The sequence below is a fragment of the Gnatocerus cornutus genome, chromosome 7 (genome assembly GCF_029298725.1).
Source record: "Gnatocerus cornutus isolate USDA-ARS CGAHR chromosome 7, icGnaCorn1.1, whole genome shotgun sequence".
NCBI classification, from domain to species: Eukaryota; Metazoa; Arthropoda; class Insecta; order Coleoptera; family Tenebrionidae; genus Gnatocerus; species Gnatocerus cornutus.
The window spans coordinates 14733057-14761027 of NC_142239.1; the positions used below are offsets into that span (position 1 = coordinate 14733057).

Below are 27971 nucleotides of genomic sequence, written 5' to 3' on the forward strand. Positions count from 1 at the left end.
TCCCCGATGGACCTTTCGATACATTATTAAGGAAACAAAAAATAAATCAAAACAAATTTATTATCTCAAAATAAATAATTCAAGTACAATTGCGTAGTTAGAAAATCCAGACTTTGGAGGTTCTCTAGCACTCGCTGGTGGTACCAGAAGCTCACAGCATCTTCAGGATCTCCTCCGCTTGGTAAAAAATGGATGACCAGAGTACAGCCCCCGCTACAGATTTCTCGTTGCTTAACAATAAAAAGAAGGGATAAACAAGAAGGAAGACTTGGAGAGTGAAGTAGCAACCACCAGTCGCGAAGTTATTCCTCAGGTGGTGCTGTTGTATTTGGTGAAGAACTCGGAGGGGTTTTAGTGGGTATACCTGTTCTAGAGAACGGGGAGTCCCACACTGCCCGCCGCGTTTGATATTTTGCGGCGGGCGTCCATAAAGGATTTCCCCTCCACAGAAAAAAAAAAAAAAAAAAACAGGAGGTAAGTGAAAGTTTATTATGGTTAAATTAAAAAATATAATAATTTTTAACTACATAAAAAAAATTAAAATCTTGGAACTATTTTTAACTAATTTTTCAAAATTTTTACGATTTTTCATGAAATATTTAGGAAAAATAGTTAGAAATAGTTAAAGATTTTTAAATCATTTTTTATAAAAATAGTTATAAATTTTTATAAAAAATTATTTAAAAATCTTTAACTATTTTTAACTAATTTTTCAAAATTTTTACGATTTTTCACGAAATATTTAGGAAAAACAGTTAAAAATAGTTAAAGATTTTTAAATCATTTTTTATAAAAATAGTTATAAATTTTTATAAAAAATTATTTAAAAATCTTAACTATTTTTAACTAATTTTTCAAAATTTTTACAATTTTTCACGAAATATTTAGGAAAAATAGTTAAAAATAGTTAAAAATAGTTAAAGATTTTTAAATCATTTTTTATAAAAATAGTTATAAATTTTTATAAAAAATTATTTAAAAATCTTTAACTATTTTTAACTAATTTTTCAAAATTTTTACAATTTTTCACGAAATATTTAGGAAAAATAGTTAAAAATAGTTAAAGATTTTTAAATCATTTTTTATAAAAATAGTTATAAATTTTTTTAAAAAATTATTTAAAAATCTTTAACCATTTTTAACTAATTTTTCAAAATTTTTACGATTTTTCACGAAATATTTAGGAAAAACAGTTAAAAATAGTTAAAGATTTTTAAATCATTTTTTATAAAAATAGTTATAAATTTTTATAAAAAATTATTTAAAAATCTTAACTATTTTTAACTAATTTTTCAAAATTTTTACAATTTTTCACGAAATATTTAGGAAAAATAGTTAAAAATAGTTAAAGATTTTTAAATTATTTTTTATAAAAATAGTTACAAATTTTTATAAAAAATTATTTAAAAATCTTTAACTATTTTTAACTAATTTTTCAAAATTTTTACGATTTTCCACCAATGGTTTAAGATAATTAGTTGAAAGTAATTTTTTTTTAATTAGTTAAAAATTGTGAAGAAAACAAAAAATAAATCAAAACAAATTTATTATACCAACAAACATTAATAAAACACTCTTTTAATATCAACATCCCTCCCTTTGCCTGGGCGCAGCCACGACGACAAACTAACACAAAATTTACCCACTCTGTCATAGTAAATCACCTCTTTAACAATGTTACGATTTTGAAAATACAAGTTAAAGTACAACTGCGTAGTAAGAAAATCCAGACTTTGGAGGTCCTCCAGCACCCGCTGGTAGTACCGGAAACTCACAGCATCTTCAGGATCTCCTTCACTTGGTAAAAGATGTATGACCAATACCGCCCCCGCTACAGATTTCTCATTGCTCAACAATAAAAAGAAAAATTCATATAACAGTTCGTTGGTACGGCAAAAGAACGGGAGTAGTTTCTTGAGAACTTCGGCGAAGATTTCCACGATGGTTTCGCCAAATCTTGTTAAGATGTTGTTGTAGAAGGCCACAACGGCCAAAGTGAAGTCGTGGACGCTTTTACCTTTGAACGCCATGAAGTTTATTATGATGAACTCTTCGAAGATTTCCGCGGTGGTGAACACCCTTTGGAACTCTGTCAAAAGGGTTTGAATTAGGTTTTCATTACTTCGTTCGCTCTGCATGTAAGTGGTAAATAGAGTCATCACAAATTTGTTGATCCGTTTCATTGAAAACTCAGGCGATGCTTTATACCTTTGCAACGCATCAAAGAGGATTTTTCCATTGTCCGACGAACCAATGAAGTAAATGCTTGCAACCATGTTCGCTCCAACTCGCTGGAAGAGTTCTTTGGCGATGACCACGTCCAGAAATTCTGGTTTTAGTTCCAATATTGTACCTTTTAGTACGTTTTTGAGAAGAACAATCACATATTTATTCTGGGTTCGTTGGAAACCGGTCCAGATAGTTTCAAAATGTCGCGCTCGGTACTTCGTTGGGACTCTTCTCGTTGCAAGGAGTCTTGAGGTACTTTTGTTAATTTCGGTAGCCGCTTGAAACTTACTCGTGAAGAGTTGCCACGTACTCTCTGAGGGGTTTCTCAAAAAATACTTGAAGGTAATCTCGATGCACTCATCCAAAGGACATTCTTCCAAAATTTGCAAGACTTCCGGTACTGTACCCAACACAGACATGGAGGAATAGGCGAATTTCGTCAACCAGGGAATGTCGAGTTTCTTCATTTCAACAAAACTTCTTCCAAGGTGAGTTTTTGGTGTTTTTAAGAGGGCTTCAAACAGTGGTTCTCGACAGAACGGCGCGTACTCATTGGAGCAGAACTGTAAGATTAAGGGCAAACTCGACCCTTGCTCGTCCACGTTCTTCAATCCCTTCAATAGTGAAATCTGTAGGTCCAACTGTGCAGTTTTGTGTGACTCCAGTAGTCTGAAGAAGTCTTCTTTTGATAAGAAGTACGACAAAACCCGATACTTCGCCGGTGTGAGACTGGAAGAAAAGAATTGAACTAACTTTGCATCAGTGTAGTACTTCAAAGACTGCCAAAACTTCTTGTCTTTAGCCAGTTCAAATATCGAGTATTTAAGGAATTTCGTCAAGTTTAATTCAATCAGGTCCGGTCGGTACTTCACAAACCATCTTACAATAAACGGAGTTGCGAACTGCGGCCAATTCCAAAAGTCCTCTCTTAATTTTTCCACATCTTCAGTGTTTTGACTTAATACAACTTGTAGCGCTGATGAAACCGTCACATTCTCAATTTTCATCTTCTGTTCCAAAACTCTTCGTAGAGACTGTGCGAGTCGTGGAAACTTCACCACATCGCTTTGTTTCGGACACGCCGCCAGAAGCTTACAGTCTAAAACTTCGATGGAGTTTGACGACGTGGCAATTTCAGGGATTAACTTCACGAACTCGCTGAAGAAGCTCTCCATGTATTTCTTATGTAAGAACGACATGTGGTGGGGCTCAAAACTGTGCTTCCTGAAGAATCGCAGCATCGCGTCTTTAACGTTTTTCTTGTGATCGAGCAGATATTCAAGACGTTTGTAAAAAACCAATACTATGTTGGCGTAACAGTTTGGGGGCCATGTTTCGACGCGAGCTATGATCTTCTCGATCTCCTTCCAGTGCTCCTCGGTGAATTTACTGAAGTCCGCTTGTGATAGCGTTTGTAAGAACCTGTCGAGGACTTGTATGTTATCATTCTTGAAGCGTTCATTTACGTACTTTGCCACTCTTAAGAGGGCTTCATAATCGTTGTTTATAACGCAACATTCTACTAAGGTAATCATGAGAAGACCTCTAGCGAATGGTTCTCTAGCGAAATTAATCTTTTCTTTTATAACTTGGAGGCAAGTATCTGGACGACAGAAGTTCAAAAGTAGCTCTGATCCATCCTTACACTTCATTCTCGCCATCCTCTCCCGTTCAGTGGAGTCAGGAATCATTTTTAGAATGTACTCGTCGATCAATCCAGGACTGTCTTCAAGCTTCTTCGCAAAAATTTGGTTGTACGTGGAGACGAGCAGATCATACTTTTGGGATTTTGGGCAGTGTTGCAACAGTCTGGAAGCTTCGGCGCGTGGACCATCTTCAGCTTTCTTTGGGAAGAGTTCCAGGAAAATCCCCGGGAAGTCTGGACCGAGGAGTTTGATCAAACTTCGTGCGTGCAGATTTTTAACGTGGAGTTTGGGGTGCGTCAGGATTTCTCCTCGTTTGTTCCTGACTATTTTTCTGGTGACTCTCTTTCCCAGTTTGAGTTTAAAATCGTATTTCTGGCACAGATCCAGATAAATCTCGATGTTCTTACGAGCGATGTACCGGAAAATTGGGTTGGAGTCCATGAAGTTTCTATTTCCTTCGTATTTTTCCCTTTCTTGCAAGTAAATGTAGACTAATTCGAAATTCTTATCAAAGAGTTTTTCCAGATGCTTCAATTTTAAGTGCACGCAATTGTACGATAAGATCTGTTTGATTTTATTGGTGCTACAAGACGATATTAAGTGTATAGCCACAGAAATTCCATAGTTTTCGTTCAAGAAATTAAAAATTTCGTCGGCTGCTTCTTCTTGTAATAGAGGAAGAATGATCTTTAACACTTTGAGGGTTAAATTGTAACTTATAGTGGGTACAACTTTCTTTAGGAATTCGCAGGCATTTCCTGAGAGGCACTTCTCAAAAAACCATCTCTGATTCTTAACTTTCTTGAGAACAAATTCATTCTCTTTTACAAATATTTCATGAGTTAATTCGTCATGTCGCTGGTGGTAAATCAGAAACTCAATAAAGAAGAGGCGCTCTAAGTGTGTCAGTGGTTGTAATTTAGCTGTCACTGAATCCAGTAGAGCAGGATTTGTGTTTAGGTGTGAAGTGTGGAAGAGATGAAATAAACTTTTTTTCTTTTGAGCCAAACTTATTCCGCTTAGATTGTGAAATTCGGTGATGAATCTCACATCTGCCATGACTGTGGTAGTGTTGTGGCGTCTTAAAGGGGACAAGCAGGGAGCTCTCTGGAATTTTGTTTGTACTTGAAGAAGTTGTAATTATTGACCTACCTTTCTGACTCAGTGGAGTTTTATCACGATTTATCACAATATAGTGCAATTAATTATAATTATTATAAATAATAGTTGTCAAAATGACATTTGTAGGTCATTTCTCACAATTAGTAGACCCAATGTCCTATTATTGCGGTAGGCTAAAAGAACTTATTTTTTTCTCCAAAGCCTGATTTCCAATTTAATCGCTCCAAACTAAATATTATCACGATTACGCATTTTTAAACTCTTACAATTAAAACTGAGGGTAACATTTTCACACTTGCAACCTTGCAACTCGTTGACATTTCGGTAGTTTACGCGCGAATTGTCAAAACCGACATAACCCCACTTTCTCAGAAAACTTGAACAGAACGTTTAAAATGTTGTGGGCTGATAAGCACCGACCAAAAGAGCTCTTGTCTCTCGACTACCACAAGCAGCAAGCGCTGGATCTGAAGAACCTCTCAAAAGATGGTGACTTTCCTCATTTACTCGTCTACGGCCCCCTTGGCGCCGGTAAGAAAACCCGAATAATGTGTCTCCTGAGGGAATTGTACGGTCCAGGCGTGGATCGAGTCAAAGTAGACACTGTGACCTGCACGACTCCTTCGAATAAAAAGATCGAAATTAATACAGTGAGCAGTAATTATCACATTGAGCTGAGTCCTTCTGATGTGGGGAACAACGACAGGGTGGTGGTTATGGACGTTATTAAAAACGTGGCGCAAACTCAACAGCTCAATGCCAGTGCTCAGAGAGAGTTTAAAGTCATAGTTTTGACCGACGTGGATAATTTGACGAAGGACGCCCAACAGGCGCTTCGCCGGACCATGGAAAAGTACGTAGCAAACTGTAGGATCATCCTGTGCACCACGTCGATTTCAAGAGTCATTCCTGCAATTCGCTCGCGTTGTTTGTGCGTCCGAGTCCCGGCACCAAAGTGCGAAGAAATCGCCTCCATCCTCATTAACATCGCATCAAAAGAATCTCTGACTCTACCCCCTGAACTGGCTGAAAAAATCGCGCGGAAATCAGATCGTAATCTCAGAAGAGCACTTCTAATGTGTGAAGTTTGCAAAGTGGAGCAACAGACTTTCGTAGCAGATCAAATAATTACTGAGCCTGATTGGCTCACATTTATTAAAAATATTGCGCAGAAAGTCCTGAAGGAACAAAATATGGCCGCAGTGGCGAAATTGAGAGAGAATTTATATGAACTGGTCATTTTCGGGATTCCATCAGAGATAATTTTTTCCGTGATGCTGAAAGAAATGTTGAAGAACTGCGATTCAGGGATTGGGAAGCAGATCGTTGAACAGGCGGCTTTTTACCAGCACCGAATTTCCCAGGGAAATAAAGAAATTTTCCACCTTGAAGCGTTCGTGGTAAAGTGTATGTGTTTGTATCAAAATATTATGCAGGAACTTATGGCCTGCGATATGTAAGAAATAACATTGTCATTATTTTTTTAAATAAATATTTCAAAATAAAAATGGTGGATGCGCCGGGAGATTTTTGGTCTTTCCTCAAAAATCCTTTATGGAAAATACTTTTATTAAGAATTAGTTATTTATTAATGACAAACTAACAACATAAAATGCAAACCTGTTTACTGGTGATTATAAAATCATTACCCATTCATGTCTTCTTCTTTGGTGGTGAGACAAGCGCATTCGCCTTACCACTATCAACCCCAAGGGCTGAAGAAAGCAACCTCACAACGCTTTTAACATCGGGATTATCAGTTTCTACAACAAAACTATAAAACGACGAAGCTAAAAGTTTAATCCTACCATCAGTTGTTAATTGTCGCTCCAACTTCAATTTTTCTTTGTTCATTTCAAGCATACCTTCTTCTATAGTACCCTGAGAAATTAGTCTATAGACGGTTACAGGTCGTGTTTGACCCATCCGATGACATCTATCTTCAGCCTGTTTGTCGTTATACGGATTGAAGTCAATATCATGGATGATTACAGTATCAGCTGCTGTGAGATTAATTCCAAGACCTCCAGCACGTGTTGATAATAAAAAGATAAATATACTGGAATCTTCCATGTACTCATCGACGAGTTCTTGTCTTTCGTTAACAGGGGTACTGCCGTCCATCCTCAGATACTTGTGCCTGCGGATTTTGAGGTACTGTTCCATGACATTCAGCATGATAACGTACTGGCTGAAGATAAGAACTCGGTGCTTATTTTGTTTAAGATCTGCAAGGAGTTTGTCCAAATATAGAAATTTGCCTGATGTTAAAATTAGGTTGTCGGGAAGGATGTAGCGCTCCAAACTCTGAAATATTAAAACATTAAGAGAAAAGATAACTGAATGTAATCACCCTGTAGATCTTTATAAGAGAGTTTATTTCAAAGTCCGACATAAACAACAAGTCCTGGACAATATACTCTTCAACTGTATCCTTATAATTGGGGTCCTTTGCCAACACTTTCGCTATTTCTTTCAACTGGTATTCATCATAATGATATCTTAATAGTAAGGGATGATTGCTCATCTTTCTCAGATCTGTCATAATACTCATTCCATTGTACGCATTTTCGTTGTCCACCTGAAGATCAACATTAGAGATATTACACTTTCCCCAAGGAATTACCTCCACATTTTGGTACGATGCAACTAAAGCTTCATATTGTTCTTTCTGCGTCGGCGCCAACGGTACTTTCATCACATGGTCGACTTTCTTCGGCAAATCTTGCAAAACATCACATTTTAACCGCCTCAAAACGAACGGCTTCATAATTCGCTTCGCTTGTTCGATTTGCTCTCGCTCAAAAGCGGGCAGAGAATCGTCCGCTTGTTTTGATTTCTACAAACAAACATTGTATGAAAACTCACGGAAGATTTTACTTACGGTAGTCTTCTGGAAGAGGCTCTTAAGATCTTCGGTTTTTTCGGCAAACATTTTTGGCATCACAAAAATCAACAGGGACATTAATTCTAGTAGGTTGTTCTGTAGGGGCGTTCCGGTTAACAAAATTCTATGTTTACCCTAATAAAAAAGAAGTTAGTGGGGTAAAATAAGGGACGTAACACCTTACATTGATTCTAATCAAATTTTCGTATCTCTGAGTATTCATATTTTTCAGCATGTGCGCTTCATCGAAAATTATATAATGCATCGGAGTAACCCGGAACATTTTCCGTTCTTCTGGGCTATTTGCCACAAGCGCATATCTGGTAAAAAATGTTATATAATACCCCCAAAAAAAAAACAACCACTTACGTCGTTAAAATCACATCGAATTCCGACAAAATCCCTTTAGAAAAATCAATCCGAAACTGTCTCCTCTCATCACTGCTACCATAATACATAAAAACACGAAGTTGTGGACACCACCGCGCAAATTCAGATCTCCAATTGTCTAAAAACGAACGTTTTTTACTGTCTCGTGGTTTTTCTTCAAATTACCTAAAGTTGATGAAGGCACGACCACGAGATGAGTGCTTTGAGCTTGGCAAGTTTCTTTTAAATATGCTAGAAACGCGATGACCTGGACAGTCTTACCGAGACCCATTTCGTCAGCCAGAATGCCGTTGACGCGTTGAGCGTGCAGAACTGCCAGCCAGTTCAGGCCGATCATCTGGTAATTAGTCAGGCGTAAACTAAAAGAAGAAACAAAATTGAAAAACTGAAAGAACTAGCAGTTTTATACTTACGAAACTGATATAATAGAAGGCTGGGCTTTGACTCCCGCCCCGGCAGCAACAGCTTTTTCCATTTGTTGTGCCAAATTCGTGCACTTCTTCATTAAATGCCTGATATTGTTTCTAGTCATAAGTACTTGTTGCGCTGCATTTAATAAATCAGTGCTTAAATTCTTATTATTATTCAATTTCTGTACTAAGTCAACCCATCCTGAGAAAGGTCTGGCATCAATGATAGTTTCAGCCTTTTTCTTGGAACAGTAACTCATGAGTTGTAACTCAGCTTCTGTGGCTGTTTGCATGAACTCAAATACTTTCTTCTTATCACCGGTTAATTCATCGCTGACTTCAACATCTGAGTCTTCATCACTGTCAAAGACACGTCTGTCTTTGAAGTCATGATTGCTCCCTGCACTGTCATCAGTATCATCATCAGAGTTTCGTCTTTTAACTAAAAAAAATAGTTAGATAATTGAAAGAGGTTGGTACACAACTACATTTCTTCTTCTTGCTGTAGGTGATTTCCTCTGTGGGTATTTTCCTCTTCAGATTTTGTACTTTGTCTACATTCAAACCATTTTCTTCCTTCCATTTGGAGTAGGTCTGTGAATTTAGCTCCACAGCATGACATCTAGACAATTCAGAAGCCGCATTATCTACCATAAAGTTATGTCTAGATAAAACATCATGAATGACCTAAAATCCCAAATGTAACAAAAGTATGTCACAAAATGACCTTACCATTGCATCAACTTTCGGGAATGATGACATCAAGTACTTCATCTGATTTTCCTTCTCCAAAACGAGCGGATTTTTCATGTTCTTGGAGTTTGGAAGAATAATTGTGTTTTTCCGATTACCACTATTTTGAGAGTTTATCGCTGAATTATCACAGTCCGATTCCGAATCCGATAAAGTAATAATTCGACGCCTTACAGTTCCATTAGTTGCTGCAAGAAGTTTCAAAATCTTTTCATAACGACAAAACAAACAATTCCAATAAAACTTAATTACTTACAGGACACATCTGAATCGTTGTTGCTTTGATGATTTAACGCCGGTTTTTTTTTAATACGATAATCGCGTAAATTTAACAGGGTCGGACTGCCTTCTCCAGACATTTTTACTTAAATATATTACAACTAATTAAAATAATTTAGAAGAAAACAAAACTTGTAATAATTTATACAACCAGTCACTAAATACTGACAAATGGGGGAATGTGGCCGCACAGATGGCAGCATTGAAACAAAATGGTTCCATTGACGGCTGTCAACTCTAAAGGCGTGCGTACACGGAAAAACTAAAGGCGCGCTTCTACGAATTTTTATTTTAGTTTTAATTTATTTATTTATTTTTAATTTATTATCTAATTAAAGCCTAAAAACGCTTGCTCCAGACATATTTGAAAAAAACTCGTGTAAATGAAACTTTACTTTAACGTGGTTTTCCACATTTTAATTTCGTATTTTTATCAGTAATACCTTAAATTTCTACTGTTTTCATCTGTTTTACCCATTATATGAATTGTCTTGTTTAATTCTAACTATGACAATATGCAAGATGTGTAAGATTCATAACTATAAGATAGCAAATTAAAAATAATTCATAAATTTACCCGGCGCATCCACCATTTTGATTATTATTAATTTTTTTTTTAAATACAGTAGGACTTCAAAAAGTGGATTTCCTAAGCGACTCAAATAATATTTTAAACAAGTTGCACCTCCAACAATCTAATCTAAAAAGAACGAAAATCATGCTACGTCTGTTTATTTCAATATCCAGACAGCGCAGTTGCTGATGGATAGTGCGACCGTATAAGTTGCGTCCTCCCCTGATCAATTTCCAGAGTCTTTCGTTTCAACATAATTTCCCGCTCCAGATCATTCCGTGTTGCAATCAACTGACTCTGAGAATTTTCAGCTTGTTTTAACTGTCCCTGAAGAGCTGCGATGTTTTCTTTAATAAACTTGACTTCTTCTATCAATCTGCAAAAACCTCCTTACTAACAGATTTGGAAGATGGTTAAACCAACCCAATATGGGGTGTATCGCGACAATTTTCAACCCGAGGGCGCCCAAGCCTGTTATCCAGCCTAGTCTGAGCTTTTTTCATTGGAAAGTCCATTCTTCGAATGGTGTTGCGAATGTCGATTATTAAAATTTCGACGTCGGCGAGATCTTTCAAGACCTGCAAACGCGCTGGATTATTGTTATTTTTTTACCCACTCACCTTCTTCAGCTCGTATTCCAATTTCTGCGTCACTTCTTTGACGCAAGAAACTCTTCTTGAGAGCGCCAATTCGACTCTATCAGCTTGGGATCTCAAATCTCGCGACGCGTTTGTTAGAATCGCGTCCAGAGTCGCTCTCAGACCTTCAGACTTTTGTCTGGTTGCCTTAGCTTCCGTTAAAGTTTCTTCCGTGAAATGAGACCAATATTCAGGAGTTGATTGGTCATCCGGAAATATTACAGATCCCGGTTTAAATAACATCGTGTTCGAGTTATTGGTCAGTTGAATGTTTAAAGCTTCAATTTCATGGGCTACAGTCTTATCGCTCCAATCATATTCCAATCTTTGTTTCGCAGTTTTGTCTTCGAGAAGTTGAGCTTCGATGTCTTTCTGGGTTCTGGTAAAAGTTTCCCGGATTTCTGCAGTCAGCGCAAGTTCTTTTATTAGTTCGACTTCAACTTCGTCGCGGACGAGTTCAGAATCTAGGCGACCCGTTCGTCTTTCTACACACTCTCCCGCGATGGATTCAGGCAGTTGTAAGACTTTGGAGGCTTGTTTTAGTCTGCGGCGTTGCTCTTCAGTTAGAGTGATCTCTTCGGACATTGCTTCGATTTCTGATTCGATTTCGCACTTCCAGCGATGTACGTCTTGTTCTCTTTGACGAAGTCTTTTGGTGTTGTCTTCTTGGTTTTTATCAATGTCACTGGTGGTTTGGTGTAAGCACTGTCGCCCGTTCCAATCAACACTAAACAAAGAAGTTAAGTTAAGTTGTTAGACCAGTGGTCTTACAGGTTCATATTGTGTTGAACTCCAGCCGCCATTTCCAGGACGTCTTTGTTGTGTTTTCTCCATTCTCCCTCGCTGTATCTGGCGATGGAGTATTTGTCTACCACTGGTCTGGTGCCCGTCAGACCGGCTAGGGGGCTCCAGTCGATCCGGCCGGTGGCCCACGGTCCGATTGGGCCCATTTGGCCTTCTCTGTATGGGATGGCATCTTCAGGTTGGGGCAGATAACACGGTCCTGAGGATGGGGGCACCGGTCTCAAGTCATTAGGAACGGGAGGATGAGAATTGGGATCTGGTTCTGGAGATGGGGTTGTCGGAGTTTGAGCAAACTCGCCTTTTGGACAATTGTGGCAGCAAGGGCTGTTGACGTTGGCAGACATTTTCGAATAAACAATGTGTTTCTAAGGAAAGTAACCAGAGTTGGTGCAATCAATAACAGAAGATAAGAACTTGGAGAAGACTTATTAAAAACGACTGAAATCGATTTATTAAAATTAATCATCTTTATTTACAAGAAAATCTTTGCTCATGGGTTCGATAATTGTACCCATCTTCGTCCTTACAGGAGGTCGTATCAACCTCTTATACGCCGTTTCCGGTACAAAAGTATTCCCAATCGGGGCGCGGACACTTGCCTCGTAATCTTTAACAGTTTTAAAAGGAAACGGAACTTCCGAGACTTTATGCTCTTTTATTTTATCTTGCGCCTTTTCGTTAACAACTAGAAATCCTTTATTATCATCTCTTCTAGGAATTTTCTTCGGCACTTTAAAAGTAAAACGGCGTTTCTTCCGTTTGTTAGGTTTAACCCCCGTGCCGCCCCACGACCCCCATCCTGGTAAACTTAAATCGACATTTTTGGGATTATTCTTATCAATTTCATTTTGCTTATCTTTAGTAAATTCGGCCACAACGTCGTCATCTTCAAAAGCTTCAGAGATCATCGCACGTTGTCCGTGTTCGTTTTCTTCAGTTACCAAGTCTGGAACTGCTATTGATAGATTAGTTGGTTTGACTTGCATGTACTTTTCCGGATCGATGTTAGAATCTTGTTTGGGGGGCAAATCTATTTTTAATTGCTGCTTTAAAGTTTTTACTTCGCGGGAAAATTTCTTTCGCTGTTGTTTGTCTTCCTTAGTTTCCTTTTTATTGTTGTTTTCAGCGGTATGTTTCTTTCGCTGATGGTTTTCCTGTGCTGTTTCCTTCTTATTTTTTTCAGTTGTGTTGCCCGCGTCGCGGGTGATTTTCTGACGCTGCTTTTTTTCTTGAATTGTTTCCTTTTTATTGTTGTTTTCAGTTGTGTTACTAGCGCTATGGGAAATTTTCTTTCGCTGTTGTTTTTCTTCTATGATTTCCTTTTTATTGTTTTCGGTTGTGCGGGTCTCATCGTCCACGACACTTACTTCCCATTCTTGGGTGGCTTTTGATTGCCGTTTCTTTTTTTTACCGTTTACAACTTTTTGATTTTGAAGATCTTTAGCGCTAGTTGTTTCTTCAACTTCATTTCCAATACTCGACTTTCTTTTTTTCTTCTTAGGTGCTTTATTGATTTCCTTCACTTTTTCTTCATGAACTACATCCTTCACCACTTCCTCTTGATCTGTCTCTTCTCTATTGACACCTTCACTTGTAGAGTCGGCTTGGATTTCTTCATCTTTGTTCTGATTCATCCAGTATTTTCTATATCCCGTTATAAACTCTGCAACTTCTTGTCCCGGTTTTATCCCGTTAATCCACGGATTACTTTCGTCGACTACCACAGGAGTTTCCTGTTCTTCTTCATCAGAAGAGCTCTCATTTGCGTTGGACTTCTGTGTCAAGTCGCGGCTCAGTGTCAGTTGCTGCGCTAAGTTCTGACGACTCTGTTAAAATAATAATGATTATAAGAATAAGTAATAAAACTTTTGTTCACCTCTTTATCATATTTAGCTCTAATTTGTTGATTTCTTGCCCACTTCCCTGTGCTTTTGTGCCTCAAACTAAACCTCTCCTCAACTCTGGTCTTTTCAATTTCTTCTAATTTTTTCAGGGCTTCTTCAGGATCTGTCTTTTGCAACTGTTCAAATTCCTTCAATTTCTTCTTGATGCGTTCTCTTTTCTGCACTCTGTGAAACTTCTTACTTTTGATTTTATTCTGTCTTCTAGCCTTCGCCTCTTGGTACCCCTGGAAAGCCCTCAACTTTGCTGCCTCTTTTCTTCTGGTCAACATTTCTTTCATAGTCAAAGGAAACTTTTCTTTCTCTAGATTGATATGAAACTCCTCCACTTTTGGTTGGTGCTTTTCCAGTTCTTTCTGCAAGTCCGACTTCACCCTCCACATACTTGCAAAATTCTCAGTATCTTCCTTATCCATCTTCAAATCATCATTCAAAGGAAAAGACAAATTATTTGAAACTCGATTAGCAGTGACCACAGAATCCCATCGATCCAATTGTAGCCTCGTCTTCTCATACGCAACCCCTCTTCGAATTCTGTTAGCTTGGGGCTTCTCCAAGGGCTTCGGTAACGTCTTGGCATGTCTCTGCGCCTTTTTGACATTCTCCCCGATTTTAACACGACTTTTTCTGTCTTTCAACGGTTTCGTGAGGTCGTCTATTTCAATTGATCCCTTATCACCAGTTATAGACTTCACTAGATTAAATTCGGAGATTTGAAGAGTGGGTTCGGTACGCGAAGGTTTTTTGAGGTTCTGGGTTTTATGTAAGCTGAGAATTTTTTCCACCAACTTGTCATGTTTGCGGGCGTCTTTCTCTTCATATAATGCTTCAAAGTTCTCATTATCACTGTCCATTTTGAGGAAAAAAACGGCACGTGAGTGGAAGAGGTTATGTTGCCGAGTTTGAAAGTTGACGTGCTGACAACAGTGCTACCAAATTTTAAAAACAATAGTTACTAGAAATTAGTAGGGGAGTTGGCGGTGATGTTGGTACGACATGCTGTCTGTGGTTTGACAATTGACAAGTTGAGTAAATATTCGGTTTGTTTTTATTGGAAAAATCCCTCTAATTTCCAATATTCGCATTAATAACGAAACATGAGCAAAAGCAAGCGTACTGTAAGTGCCGCACTAGAGTCCATAGACCAGACATCGCTCTGTTGGAAGATATTCTTGGCGTTCGTTAATGAGTCACAACTTCAAGCCAGTGAGAGTGAACTCCGCGAATTATGCATAAACGAATTTAACATTTCCAAAGAAAGTATGCCCCCAGGTTTATACGAGCACTTGCCTACGATTGTGGTGACTTTTATGAACATGTGGTCTGGGTGGCATTTTAAGGAAGAGTTTCGAGCAGGGAAGTTCCAAAAGGAACATTACTTCCAAAGATTTAAGAAATTCATGCAACATAAAATGAAGACGGTGAGAAGTCAGTTTCCGAACGCTGTAAAAGGCGTAACTGAAAAGCAAGCTGATGGTGAAAATGAAGATTCTTTTTATCCTTATGCCATCTCCATTGCCTGTCCAGCGGCTATGGTGAATACAATTGCGTTCTCTAATGTTGGAGGTGAGTTCTGTCAATTTAATATTATCTTTTCTAATTAGAAAAGTGTGTTTTGTGTTGGTTGTTTTTACTAATTTGCGGCAAAACTTTTATAGAGGACGTGATAATGAAACAGCACTTAGGAACGCGTTGGCGTGACTTGACCAACCCTCAGCTGGTAAACTGGCCACACATTGAAGTGACTTTTCAAAGTGAAGATCTCTATTTTGTCCGGCGACAAGCCACAGACTTTATGCGCTATTTGAATCTCCTACCACACGACGCCCATAAGCACATACCCAAAATAGTTGAAGACATTCAATCTTTTGGGAATCAAGACTGTTTCAGCATTGACTATTTGGAGAAGTACATCAAAACTTACATGGAGGCTTTAAAAAATATCCCAGAGGTAACAATGACTTTTCTACTTTATTTTTGTTAAATATTTTTTTATAGATTGGACCAGAGAAATTTATGGAGATCCAGACCATCCTTGCCCACTTTCTTGAAGATATAAAACATATCAACATTAATAAAAGTATGGCGACGAACACACTTGTTTTGTTTAGGCTGTCTCGTGCGCTTTTCATTAGAAATAAGAAGTTGGTTAAAACTACTGATAAAAAAGAAGATGAGGAGCGAGTGGGGTACTGTGAGATTATAACGCCAAAAATCCAGTTATTGTTGGTGTATTTCAAAGCTAAGCAAAATGAAACTGCAGAGCTTAGCTTTGAATATACAGACAAAATTAAAAATCCTGTTCAGCGCAATAGCATAAATGTGGTACCAAAATTATCGTATAAATGTACATTTTGTAAGGTCAAGTGTGAAGGTAATGACGCAAAACAACAACTTTTGCAACATATGAAGTACAACCATAAAATGGAACAACACGTGCGTTGTACAATTTGTAAAAAACAGTTTGAAGTTTTAAGTCTTGCGGCTTGTCGCTGGAAACATCAATGTTTAGCAAATGTAAATAATTATTAAATAATTATTAAGTTTCATAAGTGTAAAAATATTAAAAACAATTAAAAGAAAAAATTAAGGAACCCAGGCTCGAGATTTTCATTACAGACCTTCCATTTATAATCTAAATATAAATTTTAAATTATCTCGGCGCATCCACCATTTTTGTTAATAAAATAAATAATTTTCCATAATTATTAATAATATATTTTCTTCATAAATCCGTTGTTAAAAAAACGATGCGTGTTTGTCTGTTATCTGTTAAATCGAGGTTGGACTGTAAGTTTTTTTTTTCTTTAACTGCTCCATAACTGCTCCAGTGCTGCCAGATCTAAAACAAAAATTGTAATTAGATTTAAAGCTTGAGAATACTTGCAATGAAGTTTTTCACAGACGTTTAAATTTCTGAACAAAAATCTGCCAAAAAATTTAAGTAAAAATTGTCTAGGGGAATTAGTGACGATGTTGGCAACCCGGGCTGTCAGTTCTCCGCAAGTCGAAAAGTAAACAATCTGCATTTTGGTAAATTTAATTAAAATTCGAATCTTCAATAATTTAAACGATATGAGCGAAGAATGTACTGAAAGTGCTGGAGCAGGGTCCATAGACAAGGAATCGATCTGTTGGAAAATATTCTCAGCGAAGTTGAATAAATCTCGAATTTCCATAACTGACGAGGAGGCCCGCCAGTGTTGTGCTAGCGAATTGAAAATTCCTGAAGTAACAACACCCCCAGGTTTCTATGAGTATGTGCCAGCAATGTTGCGTTATTTAATGACATCGTGGCGTGGGTTTGATTGTAAGGCAGAAGTTCTAACTGGAAAATGGAAAGAGGAAAATTGCTTTCAGACATATAAAAAAAACATTGAAAAGAAAATGATGACATTTCAGAAAATATTCGCTCAAGGCTTCACTGATGGAGTTCCAGAGGGATGCCCATTTAAAATCTCTATTACTTGTCCAGTAGAAATGCTAAATACCTTTGGATTTGTGAAAGTTAAAGGTAAGTTTTTATCAATGACTTGCTTTGATCATTTTGTGCGTTGTTCTTAAAGATCAAAAGTCGCTATATGAAAAAGTGTAAAAAATGTATTAAATCATTTACAGAGGACGTGATAATGAAACAGCACTCTGGGTCTCCTTGCCGTGTCTTGACTGACGCTCAGTTGGTCAACTGGCCACAAATTGAAGTAACCTTTCAAACACATGATCTCTTCTTTGTCCGAAAACAAGCCACAAAATATGTACGCTTCTTGGATTTTTCACCACATACTGGCCATGAAGATAGACATGATGTAATTGAAGAAATTCAATCTTATGGGCAGCAGAACTGTTACAGCACTGACTATTTTGAGCAGTACATCAAGACATATGTTAAGAGTTTGAAGACTGTCCCAGAGGTAATGCAAATCATTGATCATTTTTCACTCACTTTAGAGGGCATTTTTTGTAGATTAAACCAGAGAAATTGATGGAGATTGAGACCATTCTTGATCAGTTTATTGAAGATATCAAACATATTAATATTAATGAAAGTATGGTGACGAACACTGCGGTTGTTTTTAGGACATCCCATGCACCTTTCAGTAGAAATAAAAAGTTAGTGAAACCTTCTGACAAAGGAGAGGAAAATCCAGTGTGGTACTGTGAGATTATCACACCAAGAACCCAATTAATGATTGTGTATTTTAAAGCTGAACAAGTGGACTCTAAAGAAATTAGGTTTGTGTATACAGACAACATTAAGGGTCGTTCTAACCCTCTTATTTTGCCAAATATATTGTACAAGTGTTCATTTTGCAAAGCTAAGAGTGAAGGTGAATATGCAAAGCAGAAAATCATACAACATATAGTAGATCATCATAAATTAGAAGAACCTGTGCGCTGTACAATTTGTAAAAAACAGTTTGAATTTCTTAATCTTGCTGCTTCTCGCTGGAAACATCCGTGTACGCCGTGTACTGTTGATAAATAAATCATTACTTAAATAATAAATTGTATTTTTTCTGAGTAAAGCTTTTTGTCAACTAGAGACTTTCGTTTGGGTTTTTTTAAGGTGTTAACTGAACATTTTCCACGCCGTTCCCCACAAATCGTCACTGCAAGAATTATTATAGAATTTTTGACAGAAATAATCATAAGAATTATCAATAAAAAGCAAATTCTTATTCCGTTGTGTCCTTTTAACGTACAACTACATTTAAGGTTGTGGTAAATACTCACAATAATAATCATTTATTTTTAACAAATTGTAACAGAAAATTTTAAAATCACTAGGGGAATTAGTGATGATGTTGGTATGTTGGTACCCCGTTTGTCTGTCAAGAACAGTCGGAAACTTGAAAACTGTTTACGTCCCAATCTGTGATTTTTGTAATTTGAATTATAATTCAAATATCTCCAATAATTTCAACAAAATGAGCAAACAGAGACATTTTCCCCGTAGTTTAGGTGTTCGACCAGAGTCCATAGACAAGGAATCAGTTTGTTGGCAAATATTCACAGCATTTAGGAGTAGTTCTGTAATTCACATAACTAAAAACCAAATTTATCAATTTTGTGATAAAGAATTGCAAATTCCCCGAGCAAAAACGGCCCCGAGTTTCTATGATAACGTGCCGGCAATGTTAACTTACTTTATAAACGTGTGGCCTGGAAGGAAATTTAAGGAAGAGATACAACCTGGGAGTTTGAAAGAGAGGCATATTTTCCAGAGTTTTAAGAAATTCATTCAAGATAAATTTGGGATAGCTCAAAGAATATTCCCACATGTCATGAAGGGTGCATATGAGTCTAGATTTGGAGAAGATTGTGGAGCTCCTTTAAGGATCTCCATTACTTGTCCAGCAAATATGTTAAATTCTATTGCTTTTGCCAAAGTTGGAGGTACGTTTTTATCAACTGATTAAATCACAACTGGTATCTTTATTATTACAGACGATATTTTAATAAAAGAGTGTCCTGGGACTAGTTTCTATGACTTGACTGACTCCCAACTGGTGAATTGGCCATACATTGAAGTAAGCTTTCAAACTGATGACCTCTTGTTTGTACGAAGACAAGCCACAGAATTCGTACGCTTCTTGGATAGTTCACCACATGACGGTCATAAATCCACACCTGATATAATTGAAAACATTGAATCCTTCAGCGGCCAGCAGTGCTACAGCATTGACTATATAGAGAAGTACATTGAAACTTATGTTGAGAGTTTGAAGACTCTCCTCCCAACGGTAATCCTAATATGTTTTCACTCATTTTTTGAGGTCATTTTTTTATAGATTGGACTAGAAAAAATGTTTGAGATTCAGACCATTCTTGCCCACTTTCTTAAAGATATAAAACATATTGACGTTAATCAAAGTATGGCGACAAACACAATAGTTCTTTTTAAGATGTCAGATGCATCATTTGTTGTAAATAAGAAGTTAGTCAGTGAAGAAGGAGATAAAGAGCAACTGTGGTACTGTAAGGTTATAACACCAAAAGTCATGTTAATGTTGTTGTATTTCACACCCAAACAAGAGAATACTGAAGTACTTTCATTTGAGTACACAGACAAAATTAAGAATTCTCAACGTGATAAAATACAACTTGTACCAAGAATAGCATATAAATGTACTTTTTGCAAAGAGGAGTGTAAAGGTTTTAACTCCAAGCGGGAAATCAAGCAACATATTATGAAGAATCATAAAATGGAAGAAAATGTGAGTTGTACGCTCTGTCACGAAGAGTTTGTATTTCCAAGTCTTGTCGCTTGTCGTTGGAAGCACGACTGCCATTAAATCAGTATTTAATTACCAGCATTCCTTTTTTCCATTACCATTTTACAAACCAATTTTTCGCAAGTTTGTCATTGATATTCACTTCACAAGCAAAGCAAAACGGTTTAAAATAGTTTGGTTAGATTAGATATGTCAACAAGGGGTTAGTTTGACAAGTTTGACGTGGTGACTAAAGCAGTACCAACCGTTTGATAGTTATTAATACGAAGCGAATTGTTTGTCTATTATCCACCTATTTAACGTGTAATTACGAAATACATTTTGTTGAACTAAACACAACAATAATGGTGTATTTTAGAGCAATTTTAAGGGAAAACTCTCAAACTAATAGGGGAAATGGTGATGATGTTGGCAACACGCGCTGTCAGTTTTCTTGAAAAACTTTACAAACATCAATAAATTTCCTCAAACTTTGAATGTTTTCAATAACAATTTAAACGAAATGAGTAATAAATTTGACCATATTTTAATAGCTCGAGCGACGCCCATACCCATAAACAAGGAATCGATTTGTTGGAAAATATTCTTATCACGTGTGCACGGTTCTACATTTTGCATCAATGATGAGCAACTCCGTCAGTGTTGTATCGTAGATTTAGATATTCAGCCACAAGCAACGTGCCAAGGTTTCTACATTCACGTGCCACAACTATTGCGTCATTTCATTAAAGTATGGCCTGGGTGGAGCTTAAAGAAAGACTATCTAACTATGAAAGTCCAACAGGGACAATACTTTCAAAGTTTTAAGTGGTTCCTGCATGAGAAAATGCAGGCCGCCGTAGATTTATTCCCACGGCTCATAAGTGATATTGTAGATAATCTCAATGTTGACTCTTTTACTATCTCCATTAATTGTCCAGCAAATATGCTAAATACTATGGCGTTTACTCATGATGGAAGTAAGTGACAATTCTGCCTTTCTGAAGTTTTAAACTATTTCTATTTAATAATGTTACAGATGACATTGTACTAGAGCAGTACCATGGACTTCCCTGGTGTGACTTGACCGACTCTCAGTTATTAAACTGGCCACACATTACAGTGATCTTTAAAAATGACGATATTTGCTTGATACGGAAACTAGTCATAGAATATGAGCGCTATTTAAATTTTTCAAATGTTGACGCCTTTGATCAGAAGGACCCTAAAACAATTGAAAGTGTTGACTATAATGGAGCTACACAGTGTTACAGCACTAACTATCTAGAGAAATATTTTGCAACTTATATTGAAGCTTTGCAAACTGTTCCTGAGGTAATAAGATAACCACTTTTCATTCACTACAAAAAAAGTTTTTGTAGATTGTACCTGAGAAATTGGCAGAGATTGAGACCATTCTTACCCACTTCCTTGAAGATATCAGAGTTATCGACATTAATAGCAGTATACCGCGGAATTCAAACGTTTTGTTTAGATTGTCTGATCAATATTTTACTAGAAACAAGAAGTTGGTCAGAAGGTCACCCAAATTAGAGATTGACCAAGTGGAGTACTGTGAGATTATAATACCAAAAGTCCAATTACAGTTATTGGACTTCAAAGCTAAGCAAGTGGAAACTGACGAACTTAGATTTGAGTATACAGACAAAATTAAGGATTCTCAGAAACATATGACCAGCGTGATGCCAAATATAACATATATCTGTCAATTTTGCAACATCACATGTCAAGGGGAAAACACCAAGCAACAGATTTTGCAACATATAAAAAACAATCATACAATGGAAGAACCGGTTCGTTGTTCAACATGTAAACAACAATTCGAATTTTCTAGTCTTGCCGCTGCTCGCTGGCACCACACGTGTAATAATAAAATTAGTATTTAAATTTTATTTTTTTTTAATAATTACAACTGAACTAGTACTGTTTTCGCGAAAAAATCGAAGGAACCCACGGCTTGGGTTTCGTTTCTTGTTCTTTCTTTGCAGCGCCTTGAGCTTCCAACAACTCCATTAATTTTTTGTGCTTCTCCCGAAAAGCATCAATTGGATCATCATATTTGCTGTAATAACGCAAAACTTCTCTAACATCATCAATGTTATTATCAACTATAGTTTTCAGGAAGAGGGACAAGTCGACTAAAGACAGGTCTTCATCAGTACCTTCCCATCGTTTAATTTTCAGTAGATTCTCAGGGTGGAATTGTACATTGCTAGCATTCCAATCAACGACAATGACTTTGCTCAGGTCCCTGTTGAGCTTATCAAGACTTTTAACGTGATGGCCTCCGGTGAAATGCGTTGCGTCTCGTACTAGTTTATAGGCGATGATGTTTTTGGGGTCCATGGCTTCAATCAGGGGGAAAACTGTCATTCCTTGCTCTGCTGTGTAAATTACAATTTCATAGTGACCATGTAAAGAATCAAGGAAATATTCAAGACCAGGCCTCTTCTTAAAGCGCCACCCCGTATTGTACGTCCAGTCTGGATGCACTAAGACATCTGTCAATTCTAAAACTAACGTGTACTTTGGCTGTAAATATGGATACTGCAGGGGATCAGGCAACAACTTTTCTCTTGATGGTTCCTTAATCAACCTCCTATAATTATCCAATTCTCTGTACGTCCTTATCAAGTACTGCCTCCACGTCGCCAGCTGTGACAAATCATCTTCAATAAGATTACCGTTCTTATCCCGCTCCGGTGCCCCAAGCACGAAGATGAGATACGTCCCAAGGCATGAGAAAGACACTCCGAAGAATATAAGGGTCAATTTCATAGTTCGCCATGATGCTTCGCGCTGTTTCTTCGCTTGTTCTTCTTCGGAGTTCGGATTTTCCGGTGTTTCTTTGGAGATGAGGTTATGGAGAGGAGATTGCACCGACTTCTTTTTCGCGTCTTCGGCCAAAAATCTGCTTTGTATTGCGACTAACGGTAACTTAAACAGGACTCGGGGGCCATTCCGGCTGATAATAAACGAAGACTTCTGGCGGAATAACTGACCAACAACTTGCACAGTCCGAAATGTGGAGCGGTACATTTCGAGGTTAAGTACGGCACGTTTGACAAGTGACATTTGAGCGCGCCCTCTCACGCGAATTTAACTAAACACTTTTTAATATTTCAAATTTTAAATTGTAAATGTAAGTAAAATCAGTCTTCTCCTTCCCACAGATTGCTGTATTGAGAGTTAATATTCAATATTTAAGTGTAATTATTATTTTAATCAAGCTACAAACGGACTGGATATAATAGGGAATTTTACTCGGTGCGTTGGTGCCCTTGAATGACGTCCAATTTAAAAAGTCGCGGGGCGCGTGTTCATTTAAAAAACAATAATTCCTTTCAGACGTGCGGAAGTTATAAATACAAACTTTTTGTAAGAGAAATTTCTGTCTGACTTGTTGTTATTACGGCGATCACTCACCTGTTTTAATCTAAAGAAGGTATAATTCACAGCGAAGGGGTGCGAATATTTCCCGGCTGCATTCTTTCTGGATATATGAAGCTAATATTTTTTTAAAAACTCATAAAGCGACCGACGATCCGTTCAAATTTATCATAAACTTATTCTGGTGAACATTCCAATAGCGAGGTGAGATGCAATATGTAAAATAATCCACCGGAAGACAGAGACGGACTGTAAAGAGGGTGCCGCAAGTGTGGAGCGAACAGAATAATTTACTGCCGGATGAGAGAACGGAGAATTGATAACAGATTCTCAAGAAATATAACAAAAAACCTGCCCGGAATTTATTATCGGTCTTACAATTCTTACATTTTAACGTGACGAACCGCAGCCACGTGCCGTAATTTCCCAATTAAATCGATGTTTTGTGTGAATTTTCAGAATATTAATTTATCTCGAGAGTTATAAAATGTCGTTTGGAACGGGGACCATTATGTTGACAAATTATTGCCGGCGAAACAATCAGGAACAGAAATCATTCATTGCGTCAACACTCAACTGAGAAACAAGAGCTCGAATCACAAAAGAACCTGATTTGAAAGTCTTTACAATTTATTTTAATCACTTCGGAAGTTTGTTTTAAGTTAAGAATTAATCACTTAGCTGATGATTAATCAAATTTTTGATTTGTTCCAAGTCGAGGGTCTTTAACAAGCATCGATGAGTTGGAGATAAAATAAGGGGCTGTCTGATTATGACAGAACAGCTATTAATTTTGGTACTAGTAGTGAGTTTGCAAGTATCTAAAATTGTCTCTGGAGTTTCGTTAGAAATACGAGACAACTAGGCTTAAGTTTTAATTAATTTAGTTCGGAATTTATCTTATGTTTCGAAATCCCTCGCAACTGTAAGTTCTTAGACAGCGAAATATTAATATTTGTCGCCTTTTCCGAGCCCAGGTGAACGCGGTGGTAATTATATTTGCGACGAAGAAAAATTCACATTTTCACTACTGACTACAACGTTCTTTGCATCAAACCGAAAAGTGAATATGGATATTGATTCCCATAAAATTCGAGCAGGGATTGTAACAATGCGGATGGTGAATACATATTACAAGAAAATGAACGAGCGGGGAAATAAGGAGAAAAATGAAATTGACTCTTGTCATCGATGAAAGATCGTTTAACTTTTTGGTATCCAAAACTAAGTATCTACTTTGGTTGCGCCCATAATTTGTGTGCACCAGTAAAACGTTTTATGACCCATAAATAGTCTCAGGTGACTCTTTTAAACGTCCGGTTGAAGCACAGTCCTCTTTATTTCACGTCTGGATGTGCAATGATGTTGTTGCATTTAATCCAGCGCTTAACGGCTAAACGGTCGGCTTTGTTCTAAGCTGATTATCAAGCGACCGTTTTTGCCAGAATAATTCTCTGAAATTAGCATTTCTGGATCGTGAATTTACTACTTGAACATAAAGTGACCCTTAAAATCCAGTAGGACACTTACTTCCTTACTACACCGCTCGGTTTAATCTCACAATAATTCTCTCGTTTTGTGTAAGAATTTACGGTTCTTAATGAAAAACAATCAGATGCAAGTGCTCGCAATTCTTGCAGATTTTCGCTCGCGCAATTTCCATAATGAAGGGAAAAATTCCCGTGAAAAATTGCTTTCTTTTGTGTGCGACGAATCCATTACGATATTCACCGATGGAAAACCCAAAAACACAAACGTGCAAAATTAATAATCGGGCATTTTTAGCTGTCCCGGCGCATCCACCATTTGTGAAACGAGAATTGTGATCGCAAGGTTTAGTAGTGAATTTAACAAATGACCTGCTGGTCTCACTGGGAGCTAAAATTAGTTAACAGAATGATTTACAGCGAAAATTATTACAATCACATCATTAATCCATCATGTCATAAATTACGTCAAGGCGGTTTTTGGGGGACAAATGTAGATTGCAGGCACGCAAAGCGTACTCTTGTGACAACATAATAATGATCCCTTGTACAAAAATCGGTCTTTTGATTGAGGAGCTAAGCTAAGAATCTTAGTTCGGCACAACCCTGTGATAATGGCAAAACAAGATCCAGGAAGCGCACAACGAGCTTTCACTGTCCTGGGACGCTTCCCATTTGCATATTTAATATACGAACGGTTCAATAACACCCAACCGACCGTTACTGATAAAGATCGCAACATAAAGCAATGCACAACGTAACGACGCCATATTCCGTCTGGTCGCAGCGTAGACGTTAATGCAAGTTTTATGAGCCACGTTGAAATTCATCGGCAAATTTAACGGCGCCGTAACTACCGTTGCAATAAAGTTATAAAATTTAGTATTAAAATATGACGCCGGTACTTCGGACCCTTATCTAATATCATAAAACTGTCATCTCTACCCTTGAAGTACTTGAAAAAATACTCGTAATAATTTACGTACTTGGAGGAGTCAATATGTTTGCTCTGAAAACCCAAGACAAATGGAACAAAAAGCAAAAGACCGACACAAAGTGCTCATTCGAAAGCTAGCCTCACTATTCAACTCTTTCCAACCAAGCGAGTAATACCGGGTAAATCTCTCGTTTCCAAATCGATTTCTTCTTTTTTCTAATTAATTTTTTGCCCCTCCGCGCTTTAGTCAAATGCAGAACCCGAGCAAGCAAACAAAAGTAAAAAGGAAATAATCTCTTATTGTCGAACAAAGCTTCTCTTCATACACATGCACGAACAAAGTAACAAATCTATTTTGTTCTCGCTAAGGTGTTGTCGAAGTTAAGGTCGCGGGATTAGCCTTAACAAGCCGTACGTGATCCCAACCTGGATTCAACGACCTGGAAAGCAGCTTCCAACCTTTCGATAAATTTACATGCAGGGGCGGCTCGTCATATTATCAATTAAATCGCCTCTGGTGCGAAAGCGATAAATTCTTGATGTGGAAACGGTTAATTGTAAAACGAGATAATGGAATAGAAGTGTAACCTCACGTCAGCAGACTGAATTATTTCGAGCGAGGTGCGACCGAGGCTTTTATTATTCACGCACGAATGTTATTTTCGGTTTGTTTTAGCTACGACAAAGTAAGGCTTCGTTACTACTAAACCAATTGAGGGGTGGCAAATACTTAATAATCTGTATCGATACAATACGTTCGACAACTTGCAAACATAAAAACTGCGAACAGTTCGTAGGGTTTGTCCATAATCTTAATTCATTTAGAAAAAAATAGGAAATCGAAATATAAATGATTCAAAGGGTTTAATTTGTATAATTAAAAAGTAGAGAAAAATATAGATAATGGAAGAATCTAAAAAATCAAATGGATATTGAAGGATATGAACAATATCTAAAAAAAAATTAACTAAAACATAATAAAGGACGAAAAATTCAAAAATTTGAGGAAATCGATGAAAGGTACGAAAATGAAACCAGTATTAAAAAAAATTAAAGGAACTAACATGTTTAGTCGGTGTGTGCAAATTAATAAACAAAATTTTTTATAGTCGACTCACCAGACATGTGAACCACCCTATTGGTGCCTTTAGTCAGGACCGGACTCGCCCCAATTGGGCGCACAATGATTAAAGTTGAGTATTCTGAAACAAAAATGAAGAAGCTACAAAAGAGAAAAGAAATAATTTTGAAAAAGCTTTAAATGAAACTTGGATTTTCGGACAAAAATTAGTGAATTTAATAAAAAGATTTAGTGACTTTAATGAAAATTTAGAGGCTCTAAAACAAACTAAGAAAATAAAATAATATACAGGGTGATGAAAAAAGGCGTCCATGAGTGAAAGTACTATGTTCTTAGTTAAATCATCTCAGAAATCAAAGCAAAATTAATTTAAACCCATTCATTTTCACAATATGGATTTTTTTCAAAGAAAAAACTTGAGAATGCTGCTGAAACCTTTCTAATAAAATTTTACATTCGGCAATTAATACTAAGCGGTTTACAATATTGCAACATTGAAAATGTTTCTACAAAGCCAAGAAATGGTACTTTTAAATGTTTAAGACAGTTGGTTTAAAGCACTTTTTGCCTATTTTTTGGTACAGAATATTATTAACTGTAAAAAATGTGATGTCTAAGAATGAAATTGTTATAAAAAGTTTATCTAAAAAGAGTTTTGATAGTTTATAAAAGAAAGCTTCTATCTTAGTTAAAAAAGCACCAATTTTGTTTTGGTTTTAAGTTTTGGGCTCAGGAAAAAATTTCTAGGAGTCTTTTTTTCATCACCCTGTGAAAGAAAATCTCACAACAAACTAAAGGTTTAAAAAATATAGAAAAAAATTTAAAAGAACTCAAGAAATTCTTAAAAGATTTAAAAACAAAATATGTATGCACAATCTAGAGAAAAAACAATAGAGCATTTTAAGAAAAATTTGAGTGAATCTAAAAACATGCTAGAGGATCTACAGAAATTAGAAAAAGTGAATACAAAAAAAACCAGAGACCATAAAAACTGTAGAGGCTCTAAACAGAATCAATGGAAATTAAAAAAAAACAGAGACCCAAAAAAATTCCAGATAAATTTAAAAAGAATTTAAATAATATGGAAGAAAATCTAAAAAGACTCAACAAAATGTAAAAAGGTAAAGAAAAGAAGCTGTAGTGAACCTAAAAACAACCAAAAGAATCTATAACATCTCAAACATCTAAGAGAATTTTTTACGTGGCA

At 36.8% G+C, this 27971-nt stretch overlaps 10 protein-coding genes across 13 annotated transcripts; 5 read left to right on the forward strand and 5 right to left on the reverse strand.

The window, feature by feature from the left end:
* Positions 1–1529: 1529 nt before the first annotated feature.
* On the reverse strand, positions 1530–5120 carry LOC148171422 (uncharacterized). The gene is made up of 2 exons (XM_088041326.1): positions 5028–5120; positions 1530–4982 (listed from the first exon to the last, which is right to left on the reverse strand). Exon 2 carries the CDS (start codon positions 4932–4934, stop codon positions 1563–1565), a length of 3372 nt encoding a protein of 1123 aa, XP_087897452.1. The 5' UTR covers positions 4935–4982; positions 5028–5120; the 3' UTR covers positions 1530–1562.
* A 160-nt stretch (positions 5121–5280) lies between these two features.
* RfC38 (replication factor C subunit RfC38) lies at positions 5281–6517 on the forward strand. The gene has a single exon (XM_088041328.1). It carries the CDS (start codon positions 5393–5395, stop codon positions 6455–6457), a length of 1065 nt encoding a protein of 354 aa, XP_087897454.1. The 5' UTR covers positions 5281–5392; the 3' UTR covers positions 6458–6517.
* Positions 6518–6568: 51 nt separating this feature from the next.
* Etl1 (SWI/SNF-related, matrix-associated actin-dependent regulator of chromatin, subfamily a, containing DEAD/H box 1) lies at positions 6569–9923 on the reverse strand. Of its 3 annotated transcripts, none has more exons than XM_088041792.1 (12): positions 9694–9923; positions 9417–9625; positions 9173–9371; positions 8688–9126; positions 8440–8633; positions 8254–8392; positions 8069–8204; positions 7882–8019; positions 7630–7836; positions 7351–7578; positions 6806–7304; positions 6569–6760 (listed from the first exon to the last, which is right to left on the reverse strand). In XM_088041792.1, exons 1-12 carry the CDS (start codon positions 9794–9796, stop codon positions 6651–6653), a joined length of 2601 nt encoding a protein of 866 aa, XP_087897918.1. In that variant the 5' UTR covers positions 9797–9923; the 3' UTR covers positions 6569–6650. The 3 variants fall into 3 exon arrangements, with proteins under 3 accessions (XP_087897918.1, XP_087897917.1, XP_087897916.1); XM_088041791.1 differs by having other exon boundaries at positions 7624–7836; XM_088041790.1 differs by having other exon boundaries at positions 7351–7836.
* A 375-nt stretch (positions 9924–10298) lies between these two features.
* On the reverse strand, positions 10299–12153 carry Tektin-A (Tektin A). The gene is made up of 4 exons (XM_088041058.1): positions 11700–12153; positions 10911–11655; positions 10714–10868; positions 10299–10666 (listed from the first exon to the last, which is right to left on the reverse strand). The coding sequence occupies exons 1-4, from the start codon at positions 12074–12076 to the stop codon at positions 10453–10455; spliced, it is 1491 nt and encodes a 496-aa protein (XP_087897184.1). The 5' UTR covers positions 12077–12153; the 3' UTR covers positions 10299–10452.
* A 4-nt stretch (positions 12154–12157) lies between these two features.
* On the reverse strand, positions 12158–14565 carry LOC148171426 (U3 small nucleolar RNA-associated protein 14 homolog A). The gene is made up of 2 exons (XM_088041061.1): positions 13609–14565; positions 12158–13558 (listed from the first exon to the last, which is right to left on the reverse strand). Exons 1-2 carry the CDS (start codon positions 14485–14487, stop codon positions 12191–12193), a joined length of 2247 nt encoding a protein of 748 aa, XP_087897187.1. The 5' UTR covers positions 14488–14565; the 3' UTR covers positions 12158–12190.
* LOC148171427 (uncharacterized) lies at positions 14555–16231 on the forward strand. The gene is made up of 3 exons (XM_088041060.1): positions 14555–15199; positions 15292–15584; positions 15632–16231. Exons 1-3 carry the CDS (start codon positions 14731–14733, stop codon positions 16163–16165), a joined length of 1296 nt encoding a protein of 431 aa, XP_087897186.1. The 5' UTR covers positions 14555–14730; the 3' UTR covers positions 16166–16231.
* Positions 16232–16600: 369 nt separating this feature from the next.
* Positions 16601–18176, forward strand: LOC148171428 (uncharacterized). 2 transcript variants are annotated; one of them, XM_088041145.1, is made up of 4 exons: positions 16601–17147; positions 17252–17544; positions 17598–17785; positions 17839–17930. In XM_088041145.1, the coding sequence occupies exons 1-4, from the start codon at positions 16709–16711 to the stop codon at positions 17840–17842; spliced, it is 924 nt and encodes a 307-aa protein (XP_087897271.1). In that variant the 5' UTR covers positions 16601–16708; the 3' UTR covers positions 17843–17930. The 2 variants fall into 2 exon arrangements, with proteins under 2 accessions (XP_087897271.1, XP_087897270.1); XM_088041144.1 differs by having other exon boundaries at positions 17598–18176.
* A 256-nt stretch (positions 18177–18432) lies between these two features.
* On the forward strand, positions 18433–19974 carry LOC148171429 (uncharacterized). Its single transcript, XM_088041179.1, has 3 exons — positions 18433–19030; positions 19082–19377; positions 19426–19974. The coding sequence occupies exons 1-3, from the start codon at positions 18433–18435 to the stop codon at positions 19927–19929; spliced, it is 1398 nt and encodes a 465-aa protein (XP_087897305.1). The 3' UTR covers positions 19930–19974.
* Positions 19975–20259: 285 nt separating this feature from the next.
* LOC148171430 (uncharacterized) lies at positions 20260–21761 on the forward strand. The gene is made up of 3 exons (XM_088041963.1): positions 20260–20828; positions 20888–21183; positions 21231–21761. The coding sequence occupies exons 1-3, from the start codon at positions 20372–20374 to the stop codon at positions 21753–21755; spliced, it is 1278 nt and encodes a 425-aa protein (XP_087898089.1). The 5' UTR covers positions 20260–20371; the 3' UTR covers positions 21756–21761.
* Positions 21745–22956, reverse strand: LOC148171431 (mitochondrial import inner membrane translocase subunit TIM50-C-like). Its single transcript, XM_088041964.1, has one exon. It carries the CDS (start codon positions 22942–22944, stop codon positions 21787–21789), a length of 1158 nt encoding a protein of 385 aa, XP_087898090.1. The 5' UTR covers positions 22945–22956; the 3' UTR covers positions 21745–21786.
* Positions 22957–27971: the final 5015 nt, after the last annotated feature.